The sequence below is a fragment of the Mauremys mutica genome, chromosome 16 (assembly GCF_020497125.1).
Source record: "Mauremys mutica isolate MM-2020 ecotype Southern chromosome 16, ASM2049712v1, whole genome shotgun sequence".
Lineage (NCBI taxonomy): Eukaryota > Metazoa > Chordata > Testudines > Geoemydidae > Mauremys > Mauremys mutica.
Window position 1 is genome coordinate 7,598,914 of NC_059087.1, and position 19,737 is coordinate 7,618,650.

At 44.9% G+C, this 19,737-nt stretch overlaps 1 protein-coding gene across 5 annotated transcripts in view; it reads right to left on the minus strand.

Annotated features, from left to right (window-relative positions):
• Window positions 1–80: 80 nt before the first annotated feature.
• The window catches only part of P2RX7 (purinergic receptor P2X 7), an 81,743-nt gene continuing 62,086 nt past the window's right edge, over window positions 81–19,737 (minus strand). For all 5 annotated transcript variants that reach the window (XM_044989917.1, XM_044989915.1, XM_044989919.1 and 2 more), the window contains 9 exons: window positions 17,346–17,442; window positions 13,868–13,948; window positions 13,016–13,145; window positions 10,763–10,893; window positions 5,364–5,457; window positions 4,176–4,241; window positions 3,967–4,080; window positions 2,886–2,984; window positions 81–2,154 (listed from right to left, as the gene is read on the minus strand). In XM_044989917.1, the coding sequence (XP_044845852.1) occupies window positions 1,663–2,154; window positions 2,886–2,984; window positions 3,967–4,080; window positions 4,176–4,241; window positions 5,364–5,457; window positions 10,763–10,893; window positions 13,016–13,145; window positions 13,868–13,948; window positions 17,346–17,442 (1,304 nt within the window). In that variant the 3' untranslated portion in view covers window positions 81–1,662. The remainder of the gene's footprint in view (window positions 2,155–2,885; window positions 2,985–3,966; window positions 4,081–4,175; window positions 4,242–5,363; window positions 5,458–10,762; window positions 10,894–13,015; window positions 13,146–13,867; window positions 13,949–17,345; window positions 17,443–19,737) is intronic.

The window sequence follows — 19,737 nt, forward strand, 5'->3', positions numbered from 1 at the left end:
GGAGAGTCTTCCACTCTGCTATGGATTGATTAAACACCGTATTTATTAATGGAAAAACTCAGTCAAAACTGACCTCAAGATAAAAAGGGTTGCAGAATGAGCAGAAGAATGTATTTAACAGGTCCTTAAAAAGACAGTCCTAAACAAACACTCCATGTTCTGACATCAGTATTTCCAAAAGCAAAGGAAGTGTGCTAACCAATATATATTAGTACAGGAATGTATCAGTGCCAACATTACACAAATAACACAATCCCAATACATAGCTGCAATGAGATGCTGTCGCATGAATGTCAGTGCCATTAATACATACTACCATTGGAAATGCAACTAGAGCTGGAATATTTTTCCAGACACCAGTTTTAAAAATATGTACAAAATTAAAACCACAAAGTATGGAGTTGCGCAGATTTACAATAATGCAGAGCTGAAATTGGCCCAGTATATACTAATTAATATCCACCTTGCCGCATTGCTGCAAAAATAGCTAGTGAGATTGAGTCAAAGCACAAGAAAAAATAGGAATCAATGCACAAGTTAATCCATCATTTATCTGCAGTCTCGGGGCCATATATACTGCCCTGAGACTGCATACAGCTATGCAACTCACTGGGAAGCTAACTGAGCATCCTGGACGGTATGTGGCCCTACATGAACTTACAGCAAACATGAGGCTAAAGTCTGCTCTCAGTTACACCGATACCATCATAATGACATCATGAATTAGCACCAGAGTAAATGGCAGCAGAATTTGATCCAAGACTTCTGAAAATAAGGTAGAAAGGCAGTAAAAATGTTGTCCATTTCAATTCCTGAGTTTATGCTTAAAGGGGCACTATCTACATAATAACTGTATCGTTAAAAATGCTTTTCCTGTGTTACTAACATCACCCAAAGTGAGCTGGTTTCCTCTAGTAACAGATTTGATCAACCACAAAGCTGAAAGAATCTGAAATGCAACACAGTTTGTGCAGGACTCTATCCATGAAATACACCCTCAAGGGGCTCAATCCTGCAAGCCTGTTCTCTGGACCTTAGGACTGTTTGTGTGACGACAGACAACTCACATGAATAATGATTTGCAGGACCGAGCCTGAGCAAACAATAATACTCTGCAGTTCTAACGCATCTTTCATCCAAGGCTCAAAAGCCCTTTTACTAAGGTAGGTAGGTATTATCCCCATTTGACAGATGGAGAAACTGAGACACCAAGAAGTTAAAGGTCAAATTTTCAAATGTCCTCTACTTTTGGTTCCCTGAATGTTTGGGTTCTCACCTGGAGGTAGCTGTTGGTGCAGTCTAGTTTTCAGCTGGAATGCTGAGTACTCAGCACCTCTGAACATCAGGGCCAAGGTGTCCAATACTGGGCATGCAAAAATTGGGGCAAGATTTGAAAGCTATGTCCGAGGTCACGGAGAGTGTCAGCGGTGGAGTGAGGAACAGAACCCAAGACTCCTGACTCGCAGCCTCCTGCACTAATCATTAGCTAATACTGCCTCATTAACAACACAGAATACAGAATTCAGTCATAGGGCAGTGGATTCAGAGAAATCACATGCTTTTCTTTTTAAAAATGTCTCCAAAGATAAATTAAGGGGGTTTAACTGTGAGAAATAAGCTGCATTGTGGTTCTGGAGCTATATAATAGAGGCTTAATAAAGGTTAATTCTTCCTCTCTAAACCAGTATACTTGCCATCCTCACTGGGATAAGTTTCTCTGATCTTCCACCTGCAGCAACTTGGTATCAGGGCACTGCTCTCCACCTCAGCAGAGCCAAAACGCCAGTGAATATACTGTCTGTAAGCACAGTGACGAAGCTCGTTATTGAGGGTCTCAGTATTCAAGTCCAACAAGGGCTCTTTGTAAAGCAGGATAAACTCCAGTGCTGATCTGGAAAGAACGAGCTGCTCGAACAAAGCCGAGGTTGTAATGCATGCCCCTTCTTTTCTTCGGCAGCAGAGCTGCTCCCGGAAAGACTGCGTTTGGTGGCATTTCCCACAGCAGCACCAAGAAGGGCGGTCGTGGGATGGAGAAGTTTGCCCTTTGCTTTTAAGGGGTTGCATCTCATAGGCTTTCGCTAAGACAGGGACCCGGTTGGAACATTGTGCTGCGAGCTTGGTCGTGTCAGTAAAAGCCCCAATGTCTCCCGGCAACTAAAATTCCCAAACACATAATCAGAGGAGTCAGAGTGAAAACGAGAAAATGTAGCATTTACTTTGCTCTGTGTCTACATCTGCACTTATCTGTCATTAGAGAATCCCCCTGTATTCCCAGATCTGATTCTAACTGCTCAAGCTTCACATTTAATGCAGTAAGACTGTATAATACAACAGTAAAGAGGCAGATCAGGAAAACAAATGGTCACTGGCTTTGAATCCTAATGAATCCAGGGAGCTCTTTGTTCATTCCCACTCTATATGGGACAGGATCAGAAAATTCTTTTAAATCTGTTTTGTAAGTTTATACTCAGTGATCGACTGTATTAGTGACAGGATTCTACGCAGTGTAGTTGTAGCTGTGTCAGTCCCAGGATATTAGAGAGACACGGTGGGTGACAGGAGTCTACACTGCTATTTTTATCCCCACAAGCCTGAGTCAATTGACCCAGGCTCTGAGATTCTGTGCTACGGGTTTGTTATTGCAATGTAGATGTATCCCAAGTTGTTTCACGCAGGTCTAAGGACACCCACTGGGCGGTAATAAGATATTTTAGTTTTACTCTAGAAAAAACACTCTCGAGTTCCCAACACAGTCAACTTCAGGTGTTTCCCAGGATCACAAGCATGGCCCTTCCAAAACCTAGCTAGAAACGTAGGGAGAAAAAGCTCAAGTCACTCAGGAAATAAATCCACAAGAAGTCATAACAGTAAATGCTTGAACTTACCTGAACAATCTCGCCTTTAACGTTCTGCAGACTCGTTCTCAACGGTTTGTCTACCAGAATAATGTGCGGGTCATCAACATATGACACGTACATCAGGGTCTGTGCAACAAAAGGCATTAGCATCCTCAGCTGGAGTATTTATTTAGAATACTCAGGATTTATACTGTATTGATCTGACCCGTAACTAGGGTCCTCAAGGTCCAGATCTTGCATTCCTTATTCAGATAAAAATCTCTCTGAAGGTGCATGTTCATTGGGAGGCTGTTCCTGACATAAGGGGCAGCATGGAGGAAGGTCGGGCATTGGGAGCAGGTGAGGGAGACAAAGGGAACAGTCAGGTGTTAGCCTTGAGTGGAACCCAGGGAGCAGGAAGAGAGGAGGTTGAAGCTGTAGGTGAGAGATGGATTGTACAAGGCTTTAGAGGTAAGATTTTGAGCTGAGATTTGGGCACCTAACTCCCTTGGACTCCTTTGAAATCCCAGCCTAGAAGCTCAGCTGTTCAGGATGCCACAGTGATGTGTGCAGCATGAATTTCTAGAGAAGAGACGCTGGAGCTGAATGTGGACTGGAGCTGATGGACTTGAGAGAAACAGAACTATTTTCATGCAAATGCCCTGAACCGTTCCAGGGGGGAGAAGCTCTGAGGAATGCCTCTCCCTACAGCTGTGGTTCTCAACCCGTGACCCAATCGTTACCCAGCTGCGGCCCATGTGACATGCTCAGGCCCATACAGGTAGTGCATATATATTGTGTGCATGTGGCCCACAGAACACACAGAGAGCTGCATATGCGGCCCACAATGGTAAATAGGGTGAGAACCACTGCTCTACAGCATCTTTCCACTGCTCTCTAAAGGGTGAAACCTGCCTCCTGCAGCTGCCAAAGGTCCTGGCTGTAGCAGACCTGTGCAGCGGAGCAGCATTCAGGGTGCTCAGGCCCTGGGTCCACAGCTTCCAGGTACTGCAGAGCACAGCTCTGTGGGGTTTTGGGAACAAATCCACAGAGATCTGATGAAGGACACAATGAAAGGTCCGATACACTGGATTTTCCTACTACTTAAGCAGCTAATTGCATCCCTTACCCATTTTGGCCCCAGAGCAGACTCGCACTTCTTCCTGAAGTAATATTCCTTGATGGATGCTTTGCAGCAGGGATAAGTGTATGAAGTAATAAGGAAATCAATAATGAACTGAGCCTGCATGCAAAACAAAAGTGAGCAGTGATTCCATTTTCTTAATGAGACTGCGTCTCCCGAAGCAGCTCCGTCAGTACAGGAAATAAATCTCTTACCAAGCCAAAGTAGGACAGCACAGACCCGATGTACACCAGCAGCTCAAAGATGTTAAATCGTCCAGCCTTAGGCAAAGCAGAAGAGAGTCATTTGAGAATTCAGATAATTTCCTTCCATTTGCAGAAGAACGGCAACAATTGCTGCATGATCAGGCCCAGCCAAATTGCTGTCATGTGCAAGATTTCTAGTTCTTCTGACATGATCCGACTTCAAGCACCTAACCAGGTGGAATGTGTTTAAATTAAAGGGTAGTTTTGCTGCATCCAGCTGGGAACTAAGGGTTCCCTTTTAGCCGTGCTATCTCCTGCTGGAAGGATCCCTTGTCTTCTTCCAATCAGAGCCAGTCGCTTTCCCCAAGGTCCCCTTCCCAGCTGGAAGGGGAACCAGAGACAGGGAGCGAGTCCTCATCTGTACAATATTAAGCAATGACACAAAGGCTCCCACTTCACCTATTCTCCCCCTTCAGCAGGAGCCTCCTTCCCCTCTGCCTCCAACAGCAGGAAAAAAGCAGCGCTCCTTTCAGGGTACGTCGTTCCACCCTAACAAGGGCCCCAGGGCATTATCCCCTTCCTCCCTCATCCCCGGAGCTGTGAGTGCTACCTGCCAGGCCAGGAATGAGGGACCAAGCCTTGGTCTCTGATCCCACAGCATGGCAAGGCCAAGTCCTGCCATTCGTTTGAAGATTAATTTGATAGGACTCAATCCTGCAAAGTGCCCAGGATCCTCCCCTCCCACGGGGACCCCGCTGGCAAAATCAGGCCCTTCATTTCCGTAGTGCTTTGTAGATGTCAAACACTGTCTACCAGGGACAGTACGTAACCATGATACCATGCCCTTCTATAGCACCTCCCCTCCAGTGACCTCAGTGCATGTTACGAACAGCGAGTGTCACAAGCCCCGCCCTGCCGTAGGCACCAAGCACGACCTCCGTTTTACAGATGGGGGAACTGAGCCACCAAGAGCAGAAGAGACTTGTCCAAGGTCACACAGAAAATCACCATCAGGACCAAGATTGTAACCAGGTCCATGCCACGTCCTATGCTGTAATCACTAGGCAGTGCTGCCTCCCGGAAGGGCTACACTGTTGTTATTACTGGAGTTATTTTTGCCAAAGAGCCAGAAATTCTCATTTCTTTTTGGAAGCAGACAGGTTTGCAGGGGTGATGAGAAAACAGGGTTGCACTTACTGTGCCGAAGACGAGGATATCGAATCGTATCCCATAGGCTTTGATCAGCGTCCGTTCCTCCTGCCCATTGGGCCGTTTGTAGTACTTCGCGAATCTGTCAAAACCAAACAAGGATCCATGCATCATGTCAGGGGAATTCAGTGCCTCTGGGCTAGAGAATAAAATGGGGTTTTGTTTCTACCTCCTCCTCCCCTTCCTGCCTGTTTAGTATTGTACCCTCAGCCAAGAAGTCAAAGCTCTTCCTCTCCCAGGACCCAGGAGTGCTGCCACAGATTGATGAACAGCATTTCACCCAGCTCCCATCACAGAAGCTTAGAAAAATCAGAGCAATGCCCAGGAAGGGATCTGCTGTCCTGAATCAAAGGGTTACTTTTAATGGCTCTAGAGAGGCAGCCACCTACAGGAAAAGCAGATTTTAGCAGCTGGCGATGGAGGGAACACAAGTGTCTCCCAGGCACCAGTGCTTTTACCGCTGTGTTGTCTGCACCTACTCTGAGATCTTGGGGTCCCTTTCTTCCACTGGTTTTTATAATCACTTTCTGCTGCTCTGTTTCAAAGTGTCTATGAGAGTATTAGCTTCAGGGATAAAGGGCAGCTTTCTAACTCATGTAGCTGCCTGTGACAGGGTCACACACCACCCCAGTTACAGAAGTGAGAAAATTGACCCCACAACTCCTGAAACCCAGCCCCTTATTCTACCCACTACATAACGCTCCTTCTCCTCCTCCCCAAAGTCAATTACCATGAGAAATTCTACTGATAACACCAGCATAAGGATCAGCAAACAGGGACACTGTGAACACAGAACAAAGGCAACGCTCCCACCTGATGCTGAAAAGTTGGCAGATCAGGCAGAGTTATTAAAAAAAAACAACCCAAACTGAGAGACTTCCTGATAAATGTTCAATGACATTAAAATCTTAGCTCCAATACTAACATTCGTATTACTCATGTCAGTGCTCCAGGCTCTTGCTGAAAGCCCTGTCCTGTTCTTGATCGGTTTACTTCAGTATTTTCTAATGTGTGTTCTCTTTGGATTCATTTAGCCTAGTAATTCCGGCGGTAATTTTTTTAGTGGGGTAAACAGGTGTCAGCTCTGTGGAGAGAAAGTAATTCAAGGTCGCACTGTCACTGCTCTCTAATTGCTCATCTCACAGATGGCATGAAAGCATCAAGGGAAATACAGATTTCCCTCCTTCATGGGTTTCAATTAACTTGCCCCGCATCAGTATCCGGAGCCACATCTGCCAGAACCACTGAACAACCCAACAATCCAGTTTGGAACTGCTCTCCATGGGCCATATTCTACCCGGGAGGAGGCAAACTCACTGGAACCCAAAAACGGATAGCAAAAAGAGGGGTAGGAGGGCTGTCTCCATGGTTTGGTGCCCAATCTCACAGAAGCCCCTCTGTGGGTTCACTGTGGAGGTGGGGCTCTGGCTGGCTTTGGCACCAAAGCCAGGGAGTCGCTGAACTCTGCAGTATGCTTCCCTCAATTCCTTGCACGTATCCAATCAGGAGACTGCTCTGTGGCTCCTGCTGCACTGCAGTGACTATGCTGCCAAGGACACAGCAGGATGGCTGAGCAGCATTGTTTCCCCTTCACCCTAAACCCTGTGGCTCCAACCAGCAGAGGCAGAAAGAGTTCCCGAGAGAGAAGTAGTATAACCCAATCCTGCCTGTATTATCTTCCTGTCATTCCTGCTTCCCACTTTACACGGGGGATCCCCCTTGAAAGGCAGGACCCACGGGCAGCTGCTGGCTATGGAAGCTTTGTCAGCATGGCTCCAGTAGAGCCCCAGTGCCAGAGAGTTGGGGTGAGGGGGCCACAGGGCTGATAGGTGGGCACAGAGGCAAAGGGTCTTCGCACAAGTGCCCCTGGCCTCCTGCTAATGCCCTCAAATCGATGTGTGGGCCCCGTGGTCTGTTCATGGGAGGAATCCTGTGCAAATTTCTTCCCTTAGCCCCTCCCACGGGTCTTCCCTCAGAGGGAGGCAACTGGCCCCTGGGCTCAGTTTCTACACAGTCCTTAGTCAGGCAAATGGCTGTCAGGGCAAGTTTAAGGCCTGAACAAAACCTGAGGCAGGACCAGTGGCTTTGGCTCACCGCTCCTGAGCATTCAAGCACCACACTTGGCTCGTCAGAAATCTTGGGACTGCCTGTAACTGCTGGGCGCGCTCCTGCAAGGTGCTGAGAGTTCCTGAGAGGTGCTGAGTGCCGCCCACTTCCTGCAGTCAGTGGCAGTCGAGAGCACCTGCTCCTATTTGGGGTAGGACCCAAAAAGACAATGTTTCCTAAAGCTGTACATGGCAGGAAGTGAGTGTCTCTGTCATCGCCTTGATACCAGCAAATCAGCCATCAGCCAGCTTTCACTCACTCCCACCTGCTGCAGCACGGCCCCCTCCCATCTCAGTTCTGCAGAACTCTGATGTGCTTTTCATCTGCATTCCATGTCTTGTGTTCATTAACTTCCCCTTTGCTGAGATCTGTTCTTAAGGCAGTGAATGAGTCACTCAGCAACGCACTGTGTAATGGGTTCTGCTTTTCCTGGCTGCACAGACACAAAACATTCTTATCTTGCGTTCAGTGTCTCTGTGATCTCTAGCTGAGGCATGTTTTGCTGGCCAGCACTTGGCTGAGCCTGCGTTCATGCCTGCAGCTCTGTGACGTTATATTTTCAGGTTTTACCTATGTACTCAGGATCAGATAGTATTCCCCACACACAGGTTTTCTATCCCCAGGAGGAGAAGTCACTTTACATTTGCTTAGGATGTCACAGAAACTTTCTCCTTTGCAGCAGCTTAGTGCTCTGATTTGATATATTAAGAGCGTCATTGATGACCAGCTGGGCAGTGGCCCATTGCACCTCAAATAGTGCTTTGCATTTGTAGCCTAATCCTGATACCATTTAAGTCTATGGCAAAACTCCCTTTGAAACTCAGCTGAAGTCAACAGAGCTGCATGCAGGCACTGATGTTCACCCACACAGAACAGTCTGCATGGTCAGTGCCTTGGACAATAACTTGACTTCCAGAACTTATATCCCCACTCAGATGATAAAAAGGTCCCTGAAATGTATTCCCCTAAGATTACCCTTATGTAGCCCCACTCTCCTGTGACAAAGGCTCCCTGGACATCCTGCAAGGACCTATTGCTCCCCAGGCCTACCCAGGAATGCACAAGGTATTTAATAGCCTTTATTTTGCACATTGCCATGTGACATTCTACCACATATAAAATTAGTTTGATTCAGTCACAATCAGTTGAGGGCAGGGCCCAATCCTGCAACCCTTACTCACCCGAGTAGTCATACTGAAGTCAATGCAGCTACACCATATAAGTAAATCTTACTCACATGTGCAATAGTTTTGCAGGATCTTTACAGAAAAAGCTCTCCTGACATGTGCACAGGAAAAGAGTGCCTGTGGGGCAGACTCTGGTCTCCCTTATTACACCAGTGCAAATCTGGAGGAGTTCCAGTGGAATTACTCCTGATTTACACCAGTGTAATTGAGACCAGAATTCAGCCCCATCACCAGGAAAAAATTAATCCCAGGCTGAGTTATTCTGAGAAGAACAATGGAGCTTTTTCCTTCAAAACTGTAAATGTTTTTGGAAATAACAGCATGCTCCAAAAAGAAGTGGATTTTGTGCAGGGTTTCTTTTTCTTCTTGTTTTAACTAGCTTTGTCAGACTCGTCGGGCCAATTTGCTATTAGGATCTAACCAATCCAACGACTCACTGCCCTGCTTTGTAATTTTAAATTACACATCGTTCAACTACCTGAAAGGGGGTTCCAAAGAGGATGGATCTAGACTGTTCTCAGTGGTAGAAGATGACAGAACAAGGAGTAATGGTCTCAAGTTGCAGAGGGGGAGGTTTAGGCTGGATATTAGGAAAAACTTTTTCACTAGTAGGGTGGTGAAGAACTGGAATGGGTTACCTAGGGAGGTAGTGGAATTGTCAGGCTTGACAAAGCCCTGGCTGGGATGATTTAGTTGGGTTTGGTCCTGCTTTGAGCAGGGGGTTGGACTAGATGACCTCCTGAGGTCCCTTCCAACCCTGAGATTCTATGATTCTATGATTCTATGTTAAACTGCTGCACACAAATGCTCTTCTTCCTTTGTTTTTATTCTTTGAGAAAGTGCTGGGGGCTGTGGGGGATTTTCGATGCTCATGGAAGCAACTGATGAACAGCAGTAGCACTAGCCAGTCATCACATGAGCTGGCAATGCGTAAACTTCCCCAGACAGGCATGCCATTCTATGTTTCTTAAGCCCTGAATAGCCACACTTCCACAACTCCAGGGCTGGGCTTCCCTTGAGCAGAGCTAACTGTGCTGAACTGTAGCAAAATGATCTCGCTACAGATCTGTGTTTTTATATATTAAAATAATGTTCTTTATAAAGTGCCCTCCTGCCTAGGTGCTCTGACACTGCCCATTCATTTGATAACAAACATGAACATTCACAAAGCGACCTTGCTGTCCTCCTTCAAAACCCTTCTGTGATGTCTACAAAAATATTGACAACACTTAGGGCGCTGGTGTCATTTACTCAGGTCATGTCATGTCTTCCTTGCACATGGTAGGTTGGAAAGCTGCTACTAGGCTTCTGTCCTAGATCTGGACTGGCCACAGAGGGCCCATCATGGAGAGCAATACACAAGACAAATTCTCTTTAAGATATTTTAAAGCACTGCCAGGTATGGCTGTTACCTGCTCAGGTACGGTATGTTACACACTGTACCATCTACTGATTGAATTTTATAAGACACTTTGCATTCCATCACACTGAAACCACTTGCCCACCATGCTGATCCGCACCGTCTCATGATTTCCTTGTGGTCCCCCGTCTGTCTGTCTGGCAGTATCCACTTGTTGCCTTTTGTCTTGGATTGTAAGCTCTTTTTGTTTGGTGTTTGTACAGCACCCAGCACAATGGGGTGCTGGCCCATGGCTGGGGCTCCTAAGCACTATGGTAACTCCATTCAAACCCACTGGAGCTCCATGCACAAGCAAAGCTCCATCTGCATGGAACAGCTGGCAGGATTCGGATCTTAAGTTGCACATACATTCACTAGAACCGTGCACATAGCCTTGGTAAATGTAAGCACAAATGACCAGTTGCATGCATGAGTGGTTGTGTGTGTGACGAGTCCAACTGCTAATGCACAAGCAACTGTAGTAACTGTGCATGCAAGTTAGGTTCATCAGTACAACATTGGCTATTATCAAAAAGAAAGATCACAGCAGAAACCTGTGGCATAGTCAAGAATAACAGCCAGGGCTCCAACACTCTAGCCACAAACCCCTCGGATTCCACCTGCACATCCATATCACCCAAGCAATACAGACAATACGCTGCTTTGCTACGTACGATTTTAAAAATATCTTTTACCTGAAGTTGTAACCAGGGTATTCAGTCGTTGTTTTGTCATCAAGGCGACGAAAACTGTACTTTGGACTGCAGCGGTAGAACCATTTGTCCAGGTTACAGTCCCAGTTAATCTCAATGCCCATGATTCCGCCCTTGACACAGAAAGGGAAAACACACTTGAAATGCATTCAGGAGTGCACACACACACACACACACACAAAAAAAGACTGTGCCAGGCCTGGTTCTGAAATTGCTCTGTGCACCAAACTCCCATTGAAATGAGAGGAGATTTCAATGTGGCCCCGTGGCAGAATCACACCTATAAATACACTTATACTTAAGGTGTATTTCTACCTCTAGCAAAGACTTCCTCCTAAGTGACTTAATTAACTGTGTGGATCAAACTAACTACAAGCTAGAATTCATTCAGATTCTTAAGGCATCTCTTATTTTTTTGACAATTTCTCATCCTACCAACAAAAACTCCAACTTCATTGCCGCTTTCTGATTGCCATTTCATTCAATTAAAATAAAGATGGGCTCAAACTAAAATCCCAAATGCAAACTCCCATTAATTTTGCAGGGGATCTGGGATCCAGAGCTGAATGTTGCAGCTTTGAGGTATTGCAGACCGGGACCTCAGGAGAACTGGGTTCGGTTTCTGGCTCTGAGCAAATCACATCATATTTCTGTATCTCCATTTCACCCATCTGTAATTATCAATCTTACAGAGGTGCTGGAGGCAGAAGCCTGCTCTACACTACAAAGTTAGGTTGACGTAAGGCGCCTTGCATTGACTGAGCTGCGCACATGTCTACACTTAAATTTGTCTCTCAAACATGTAAGTGCCCCGTTATGGCAACGCAGTAACACCACTTCCCAGGGTGGCGTTGAGCCATGGTAGATGTACTGAGGTCAATGCATTATGTCAACTGACCCTAACAGTCCTCCAGCAGCTGTCCCACAAAGCCTGACACTGACCACTCTGGTGACAATTGTAGCCTGATCTATAGACTTTGTATTAATAATATTGATTAATTAAGAGTGGATGGGAGAAAGGCCAAGGAGTCCCAGCAGGAAAAGGAGAGGAAGATGCACCAGGACGTAATGGGCCTCTCCAGCAGCAAACACAGATGCTGCAGACTCTTATGGACCTACAGCGTCAGCAACCCCAGGCTCGCCTCCCTTTGCAGTGCGTGGAGAACTGAATTACAGCAGCTCCCTAAACCCCCGCCAACATTCCACATGGCATCAGGGGCTGCATCCTTACCCCTACCACTCCACACCAGGGGAATGTAAGGCCACCACTGCTTCATGTATACTGACCTGTGAGAGGCATGGTAGGTATAAGTTTAGCGAAAATAGACATGAATGTTCCTTCCTCTTGTTAACTTCTATTCCATTAATTTATTTACTTGCTTTTAACATGCACAGAATGTTTTTTGCATGCGCACAAACTAACTGCACCGGCTGTGTACCGACATAACTTGCGGCAGCAAAAGTTTGTAGTGTAGACATGGCCTTAGGGTACATCAACACTGCAATGAGAGGTGGGACTGTAGCTACACCCAAGCTAGCTTTGATCTCGCTAGTTTGACTAACCACGACAGTGAAGCTGCAGCAGCCCGGGCTACACAATGGGAGCCTGGGTATGTGCTTGAGTGGCTAGCCCTGTGCTGCCAGGACTTCACTGCTATTGTTACTTGGGCTAAGTGGATCAAAGTTAGCACAGGTATTTCTATGTCTATGCTGCAGTCGCACCTCTCACAGCAGCAAAGACAGACCCTCGAGCCTGGTCTATAATGAAAAGTTACATCGCCATAGCTATCTCTCTCGGGGGGGTGAAAAATCCATACCCCTGAGAGACGTCATTAACCCAACCTAACCCCCAGTGTAGACAGAGCTAGGTCGTCAGAAGAATTCTTGTGCCAGCCTAATATTTGGTGAGGTGTGGGGGAATCTTTCCCCCAAATACATGGCTCAAGGTGCCCCTTAACAGAATCCTGAGGAGATAAAGAGTTGACTGGCCTGAGAAGACTGTTTAACTACTGACAACGAAATCCAACGTGTATTAAATTAATATGGGCCCAATCCTAGAAGATATTGCGTACCCTCAATTCTCATTAAACTCTGCAGAGCTGAGGGTGCCCAGTACCTCCCAGGATCAGCCCTTAAAACTGGAACAATTCCATTGTTTGCAACATTTAACAATTAAAATGAAAAAGAAATACCATGGAGGTGTTCTGAATGGAAGGCAGAAGTCATGCCACTGACCTGAATTGCCATCTCTGAAAAATTTTCTCCTGTTGCTTGGAGAATACCTCCCAGCTGGAAAATTGGGCAGCCTGGTGCAGTTATCTTGTTGAATGTGCACGAAATATTCAATTTTGGTGAAAAGTTTCTTCTGCAAAGAACCACAAATTATTTGAAAACATAAATGTGAGCTCTTCCCTAAAAAAAATCTGCAAATGCTACTGAGGGGCTCCCTGCTCATTGCTCCTCCCTGAACCTGTATCAAATGCATAGGTGCCATCTCCATGGGTGCTCTGGGGCTGGAGATTTGGGGAAGGAGTTGGAATAGGGGATGGGAGAGGGCAAAACAGGGGTGGAGTTGGGGTAGGACCGGGGGCAGAGAGGAGTCGAGCACCCACCAGTGCCAGTAGAAGTCGGCACCTATGATCAAATGTGCTGTTTACTAGTAGAATATGGGGAGACTTAGTAACTACCAGCTCTGCAAATTCAATGTGGGGTCTGAGAGTCAAGCTGTGTCCTTTAGTTCTTGGGCATCATCACCAGTAACAAAGGCTTTGCAGATCAAATTATTCCCTCAGTGACATTTGCGTTATCCTATGCCTTCAGTGGTTTTCCCTGGTGTAGCCAATTAGAACTTAGTAATTTTGTCACTAATGCATGAGAAGGAATAGAGTTCATCTTACTGTCCTATAGCTATATTGGGTCCTGCAAGGTTAAGAATAAAGAGAAATCAAACCTGAATTTTGTCACTCAGCATAGCAAATACAGCCCTAAATACACAGAGAAGCTGCAGACTGAAAGTGCTTTATTTACACATTCATTTTTGGAGTAGAACCGCTCTTTACGAGGAGATGGCTGAATGTTTGCACTTACGCAGTGTGATTAAATTTTGGGAAGTGGATATTGTTCTTTATTAGTACTGTGAAGTTTTCAGCGCTCTTCAGAATGGCAGGCCTAAAAGAGGAACATATCAAGTATAATGAAAGCTATTAAACCAACTATCTTCCTTTAGCTAAATACATCAATTAATGCTACACTATTTTGCTATTACCTGGAAAATTGTCAGTAAGAGAACATGATACTGAGAACAATGAGTTAGATGGCTCAGGGGGTTGAGAACAGAATAAATAGCTTTCTTGGTTTTATTTATAAACTTAAATTGTCAGTTCTCTGGGGGCAGGGACTGTCTTTTACACTTGTTTGTATAGTAGCTACACAATGGAGCCTGATTCTGACCGGGGTCCCCAGATGCTATCGTAATACAAATAAATACACCTCTACCCCATTATAACACCACCCAATATAACATGAATTCGGATATAATGCAGTAAAGCAGCGCTCCGGTGGGGGGGGAGAAGCGGCTGCGCGCTCTGGTGGATCAAATCAAGTTCGATATAACGCGGTTTCACCTATAACACGGTAAGATTTTTTTGCTCCCGAGGACAGCGTTATATCGAGGTAGAGGTGTCATAATAAGGGATTTCTAATTTGAAATCTGGCCATTGATCAGTAATGACTGATGTTATCATGTGATGGCTGTGTCTTATGGGAAATTAGCTGGTGTGTTCATTGCAGTTCCCAGTAGACAGATGGCTTTGTCACAGACACTTAAACCACAGTTAGCACAGATTACAAAAATGAGATGTTGAACTACATTCTCCTCCATGGAGGTGGCCCCTCCACGTCAGAGTTCAGTCACATCAGCTGGACCTTGTGAAGGAAGCTTGCTCTGCTACTGCCCAGGTCATCCCTGTTTGGTGGAAAAATAGAGGAATTCAACTTCCAGCATTGTCAACCTGGCACCAGCACAAAATTAGCTTTGAAAAATAACTTATTGCGAGAGGACGTCAGCCAAGATACTGGCTTCTCCCATTCTCTTTTCAAAATGGGCCAGGAGAGCTTTGATTTTCACCTAGAAAGTCCCTGAAGCAGCAACCCATCCAAAGGACAGTACATCGGAGCATTCTCCTTAATACATCATTGTATTAGCAGCAGAGTCTCTGAGCCAAAGACCTGCAAGGACAGGAAATACTTCAGCAAGCTGACACACAGTGTCAATTACAGACTTTTCAGCATCTCTCCTAAGCAAATCGAAAAAGCAGGTGTTGGCTGCAACTCAAACGTAAACATTTTGGGACATCATCTGAACAATTAGAATTTCTAACCAGTCTTCAGTTTACAATGGTCAAGAAATGAATAATGTATGTTGAACTTTAAAAAACTAAAAATAGATGAATCAAAAAATTTTAAACTGCTTATGTTTTCAGGACAGACACCTGGGAATCTCTCCAGACCTCTTCTATGAGGGTGCTGTAAACATTTGTCCTTAGGTAAGTTTATCGGGGTCACTTTGCCTGGCATTGCAGAGCTGGAGACCAATCAAAACAAAAGAAAGGGAACCTTCTTGCCAAAAAGTTACAGTTTTGTTCAGTTTCAACCATCACAAAAGGGAAGGAAAGGGAAGTGCCCTTTATAATGCACAGAACTTGCACAGAAAAGCCAATTGCAGGGATAGCTGAGAACCAACATTGTTCTGCCAGAAGTCAATATTTGAAGGCACCAGGCTACAGACTTCCATACAGGTTGTTTCACTTATTCATTCAAGTTGCAGAGAAACACTCATATTACCCATTTAGTAACTGGCACGAACACTTGCCAGTGCATTTTGTGAAGAATTCTCCTACATGTGATTTGCCACTCTGGCTCCGAATATCGGTTCATTGGTTTTGGTCTCCTGGCACTGACCAATCGCTGATACATTAGAGGAAAATTGGACAACAATATGGGCACTCTGCCAATTGTGCAAGCTAAATAAAGGCAAAATCTCTTTCCTGCTGCGTTCAGCTACCAGCTTGCGCAGTGCAACATTTGAAAATATTAAATATTCACTGAAGTTACATTGGAAAAAAACCAAGAGGTTTAACAACTTGAGTGTTCATTAAGCTGCCCTGCATGACCATCACAAGAAATCTCTTGATTTTTTATGTAAATTTGGGGCTTGACCTTGCAAGGTGTTAACCAGCCTCGAATTCCATTGAAGCCAATAGGAATTGAGAGTACTCAGCAGCATGCGGGGTTGGAGCCCTAAAGTGGCATTTTCAAAAGGGCTCAGGCCTCAGCCCCCAATGAGACTTTTACCACTGACTTCAAGGAGAGTAGAGTTAAGCCAGTCGTGGGATCCTCTATCAATGGAGAAAAGACAGCACTGGCAGCTTCCCCTATGCCTGCCTCGCAACCTGGAGGGCCTACCCCATGGGATATGTTTAGTTTTATTTTAGGAGAGTTTAGTTTCCCTGGCCTATTTAGTCCTTGGTATCTCTGCTGGAACTGCCAACAAGTGGGCAAATCGATATTAATTGGACTGCTGGGTTTTGTCATGTGGACACATCAGTTCAGCAGATGGACTAATAAACACTAGCCTGTTCTCTGTGGGTAAGCCCACCAAACCACACGCAGTGGTAGTGAGGGGAGAAGAGAGCAAAACCATATCATGGTCTAAATACACGGGTAGTGTAAAATGGCACGGCTCCATTTAAGTCAAAGGAGCTGCACCAATTTACTCTAACAGAGAATTTGCCCTCTATATCTTTTCTAAGCAGCAAGGCCTAGTTTAGCACAAGAGACGTAGTTCAAAAGCTGCAACATATCAGGGTTTGGTAGAAGCAATATTATATCCTGGGGCTTCAGGTGGAGAATACTTTTGCATTGCACATGTGAATGAAATCAAATGTTTTATTATAACCATATTTACATTTTTTGCCTGATACAAATGAGTAACTACATGTTAAAGTGGAACCCTTACATCACAGAACACTTTACAATCATGGGATCATACAAATTAGATGTGGAAGAGAGCTACTAGGTCCTATAGTCTACTCCAGTATATTTTATAGAGCTTAGTTCAGTCCAGTTTTACATGTTACCAGCACTAGGCCTTTCACGACTTCCCTTGGACTGACCCACTGTCAGAATTAGCAAATGTTTCCCCAGGAGACCTATCAGGATTGCCACATTTTTCCTTGCCATTCTCATTAATTATCAAAATGCCTGTAGTGAATCCATAACAAATTTGTGACATCTAGAATTATTCTCATGGCAACATTCTGTGATGTCACAAGCTTGGATTTATTACTTCACCACAAGATCAGAGAGAAAGAGAAGCCGCTACAAGCAAATTGATGATACTTAGTTTATAAAAATAAGAGTTAAGAATAATAAAAATTGGGTTGGAAACAAATGTTTTACAAAGATACCAAGGGCCCTCTGCCAGGTGCTGAGCACCATCAGATCCTATTGTCTTGCAGAATCCAGCCCTTATTGATTACATACAAATGTGAACACTTTTACTTACACTGGGGCACCTTTCATTGATTCCACAGGGCACCAGGCAGAGACTTCACAGGTTTTAATTGTTGCATTATACTTCACACATCTTCCTGTCTGAATTCCTGGACAGAAGAAAAGTTAGCTATCGTTGAGCTCACACACACAGTTTGACTCAATTCTTTGGATAACACAGCCTCAAAGTATTGGTGGATCTCTACATACAGGTAGGACAGAGGCTTTAAACTCAGAGCTCTTTGTGGGCTGAACTAGCTGTAGGAGGGGTTATCAGATCCATGCTTCCACGACATGTGCAGTGCTTAACTCCTCCCCTTGCCCCTGTCAATACTGCACATTGGATGTGGGTGAAGGATTTTCTCCATAGTTGTGCCTGAGTAACAATATTGAAGAGTTTTTAGGGCTTAATTCAACAACATGAGCAAATTAGAGCAAGGATGTTCAGCTAAGTGCAGAACTTCACCCACAGCACTGTCAGCAGGATACTGAGTGACGTCACTCAGCCAATGAAACACAGGCTAACTATTATGCCATCAGAGACTCATAGACTTTAAGGTCAGAAGGGACCATTATGATCATCTAGTCTGACCTCCTGCACAACGCAGGCCACAGAATCTCACCCACCCACTCCTGTAACAAACCCCTAACCTATGTCTGTTATTGAAGTTCTCAAACCATGGTTTAAAGACCTCAAGGTGCAGAGAACCCATGCTGCAGAGGAAGGCGAAAAACCTCCAAGGCCTCTGCCAATCTGCCCTGGAGGAAAATTCCTTCTCGACCCCAAATATGGTGATCTGCTAAACCCTGAGCATGTGGGCAAGACTCACCAGCCAGACACCGAGGAAAGAATTCTCTGTAGTAACTCAGATCCCACCCCATCTAACATCCCATCACAGACCATTGGGCATATTTACCTGCTAATAATCAAAGATCAATTAATTGCCAAAATTAGGCTATCCCATCATACCATCCCCTCCATAAACTTGTCAAGATTAGTCTTGAAGCCAGATATGTCTTTTGCCCCCACTACTCCCCTTGAAGACTGTTCAGAGACAACTCCTATTGGCTATCAGTGTCCTAGAAGGTAGGACAATATTTTAGAACTAATTAACCTTTCTGAGGGTATGAAAGACAACACAGCCTTTAAATAGGGCTTGATCTTTGTGACATTATTAATATGAAGTGTAACAGTATAGATCATTGTTGCAACCACTGTTATATATTTGCAGCAAATATTGTACAAAGATTGTCATGTGAGGTGTCTATGGAAAGGTTATGATTTGCTGATTATGATTATGCTAGCTGTATGTGTATCATTTTTGTAGCTGAAGTTACGAATATTGGCTATGTACTTGTATTTTGGTTCCAAGCAGCCTTAGTAAAGTGTTTGGTCAGCTTCTCAAGAAAGGAATTTGCAAGTTAAGTGCCCAGTCAAGAAACACTTAACTGACAATAGACCTTGGAAGACTCCAATACACATAAGAGGTCTTCCTGGGGATGTTCAAGATAGCATGTGAGCAATGGCTGACACCTGTAGAGAACTGAGTCATGCATGGACATGTGGTTTGCCCATGTGACTCCAGGCTCCATCTTGCTACTGTGATCTTCCACAGGGCAGAGGATATAAAAGGCCCTGAAAACTCCTCCATTTTGTCTTCAATCCTGCTTCTTGCCTCTGGAGGAACTTGGCTATAAACTGACGCTCTAAACAAAGGACTGAATGACCCATCCCAGCTGTGGATGTACTCCAGAGACTTGATTTGAACATGCAATTTGTTCTATCACTGCTACAAGCCTGAACCAAGAACTTTGCCATTACTGTATGTAATAGATTCCAGTTAACCAATTCTAGCTCTCATCTATATATTTTTCCTTTTATGAATAAACCTTTAGATTTTAGATTCTAAAGGATTGGCAACAGCGTGATTTGTGGGTAAGATCTGATTTGTATATTGACCTGGGTCTGGGGCTCGATCCTTTCGGATCAGGAGAACCTTTTTCTTTTACTGGGGTATTGGTTTTCATAACCATTCATCCCCATAATGAGTGGTACTGGTGGTGATACTGGGAAACTGACTAAGGGAATTGCTTGTGTGACTTATGGTTAGCCAGTGGGGTAAAACCAAAGTCCTCTCTGTTTGTCTGGTTTGGTTTGAAGGAACTCCAGCTTCGGGCTGTAACTGCTCTGCTGTAAGCAATTTGCCCTGAACTGACACTCTTTAGAAGTGCTCCACCAGAACCAGCATCGTTACAATCTTGCAGTCACTCTACATGCAACGTGAATTACACCTGTAGAAAGCACTGCAGGAGTGGGTTCTATATGTACTGTGGTTTCTGATTTGCATCCCCCCACCACCACCGCCACCCTCTCTGTGACCCCCCTGCCCATTTCCACCTTTTTG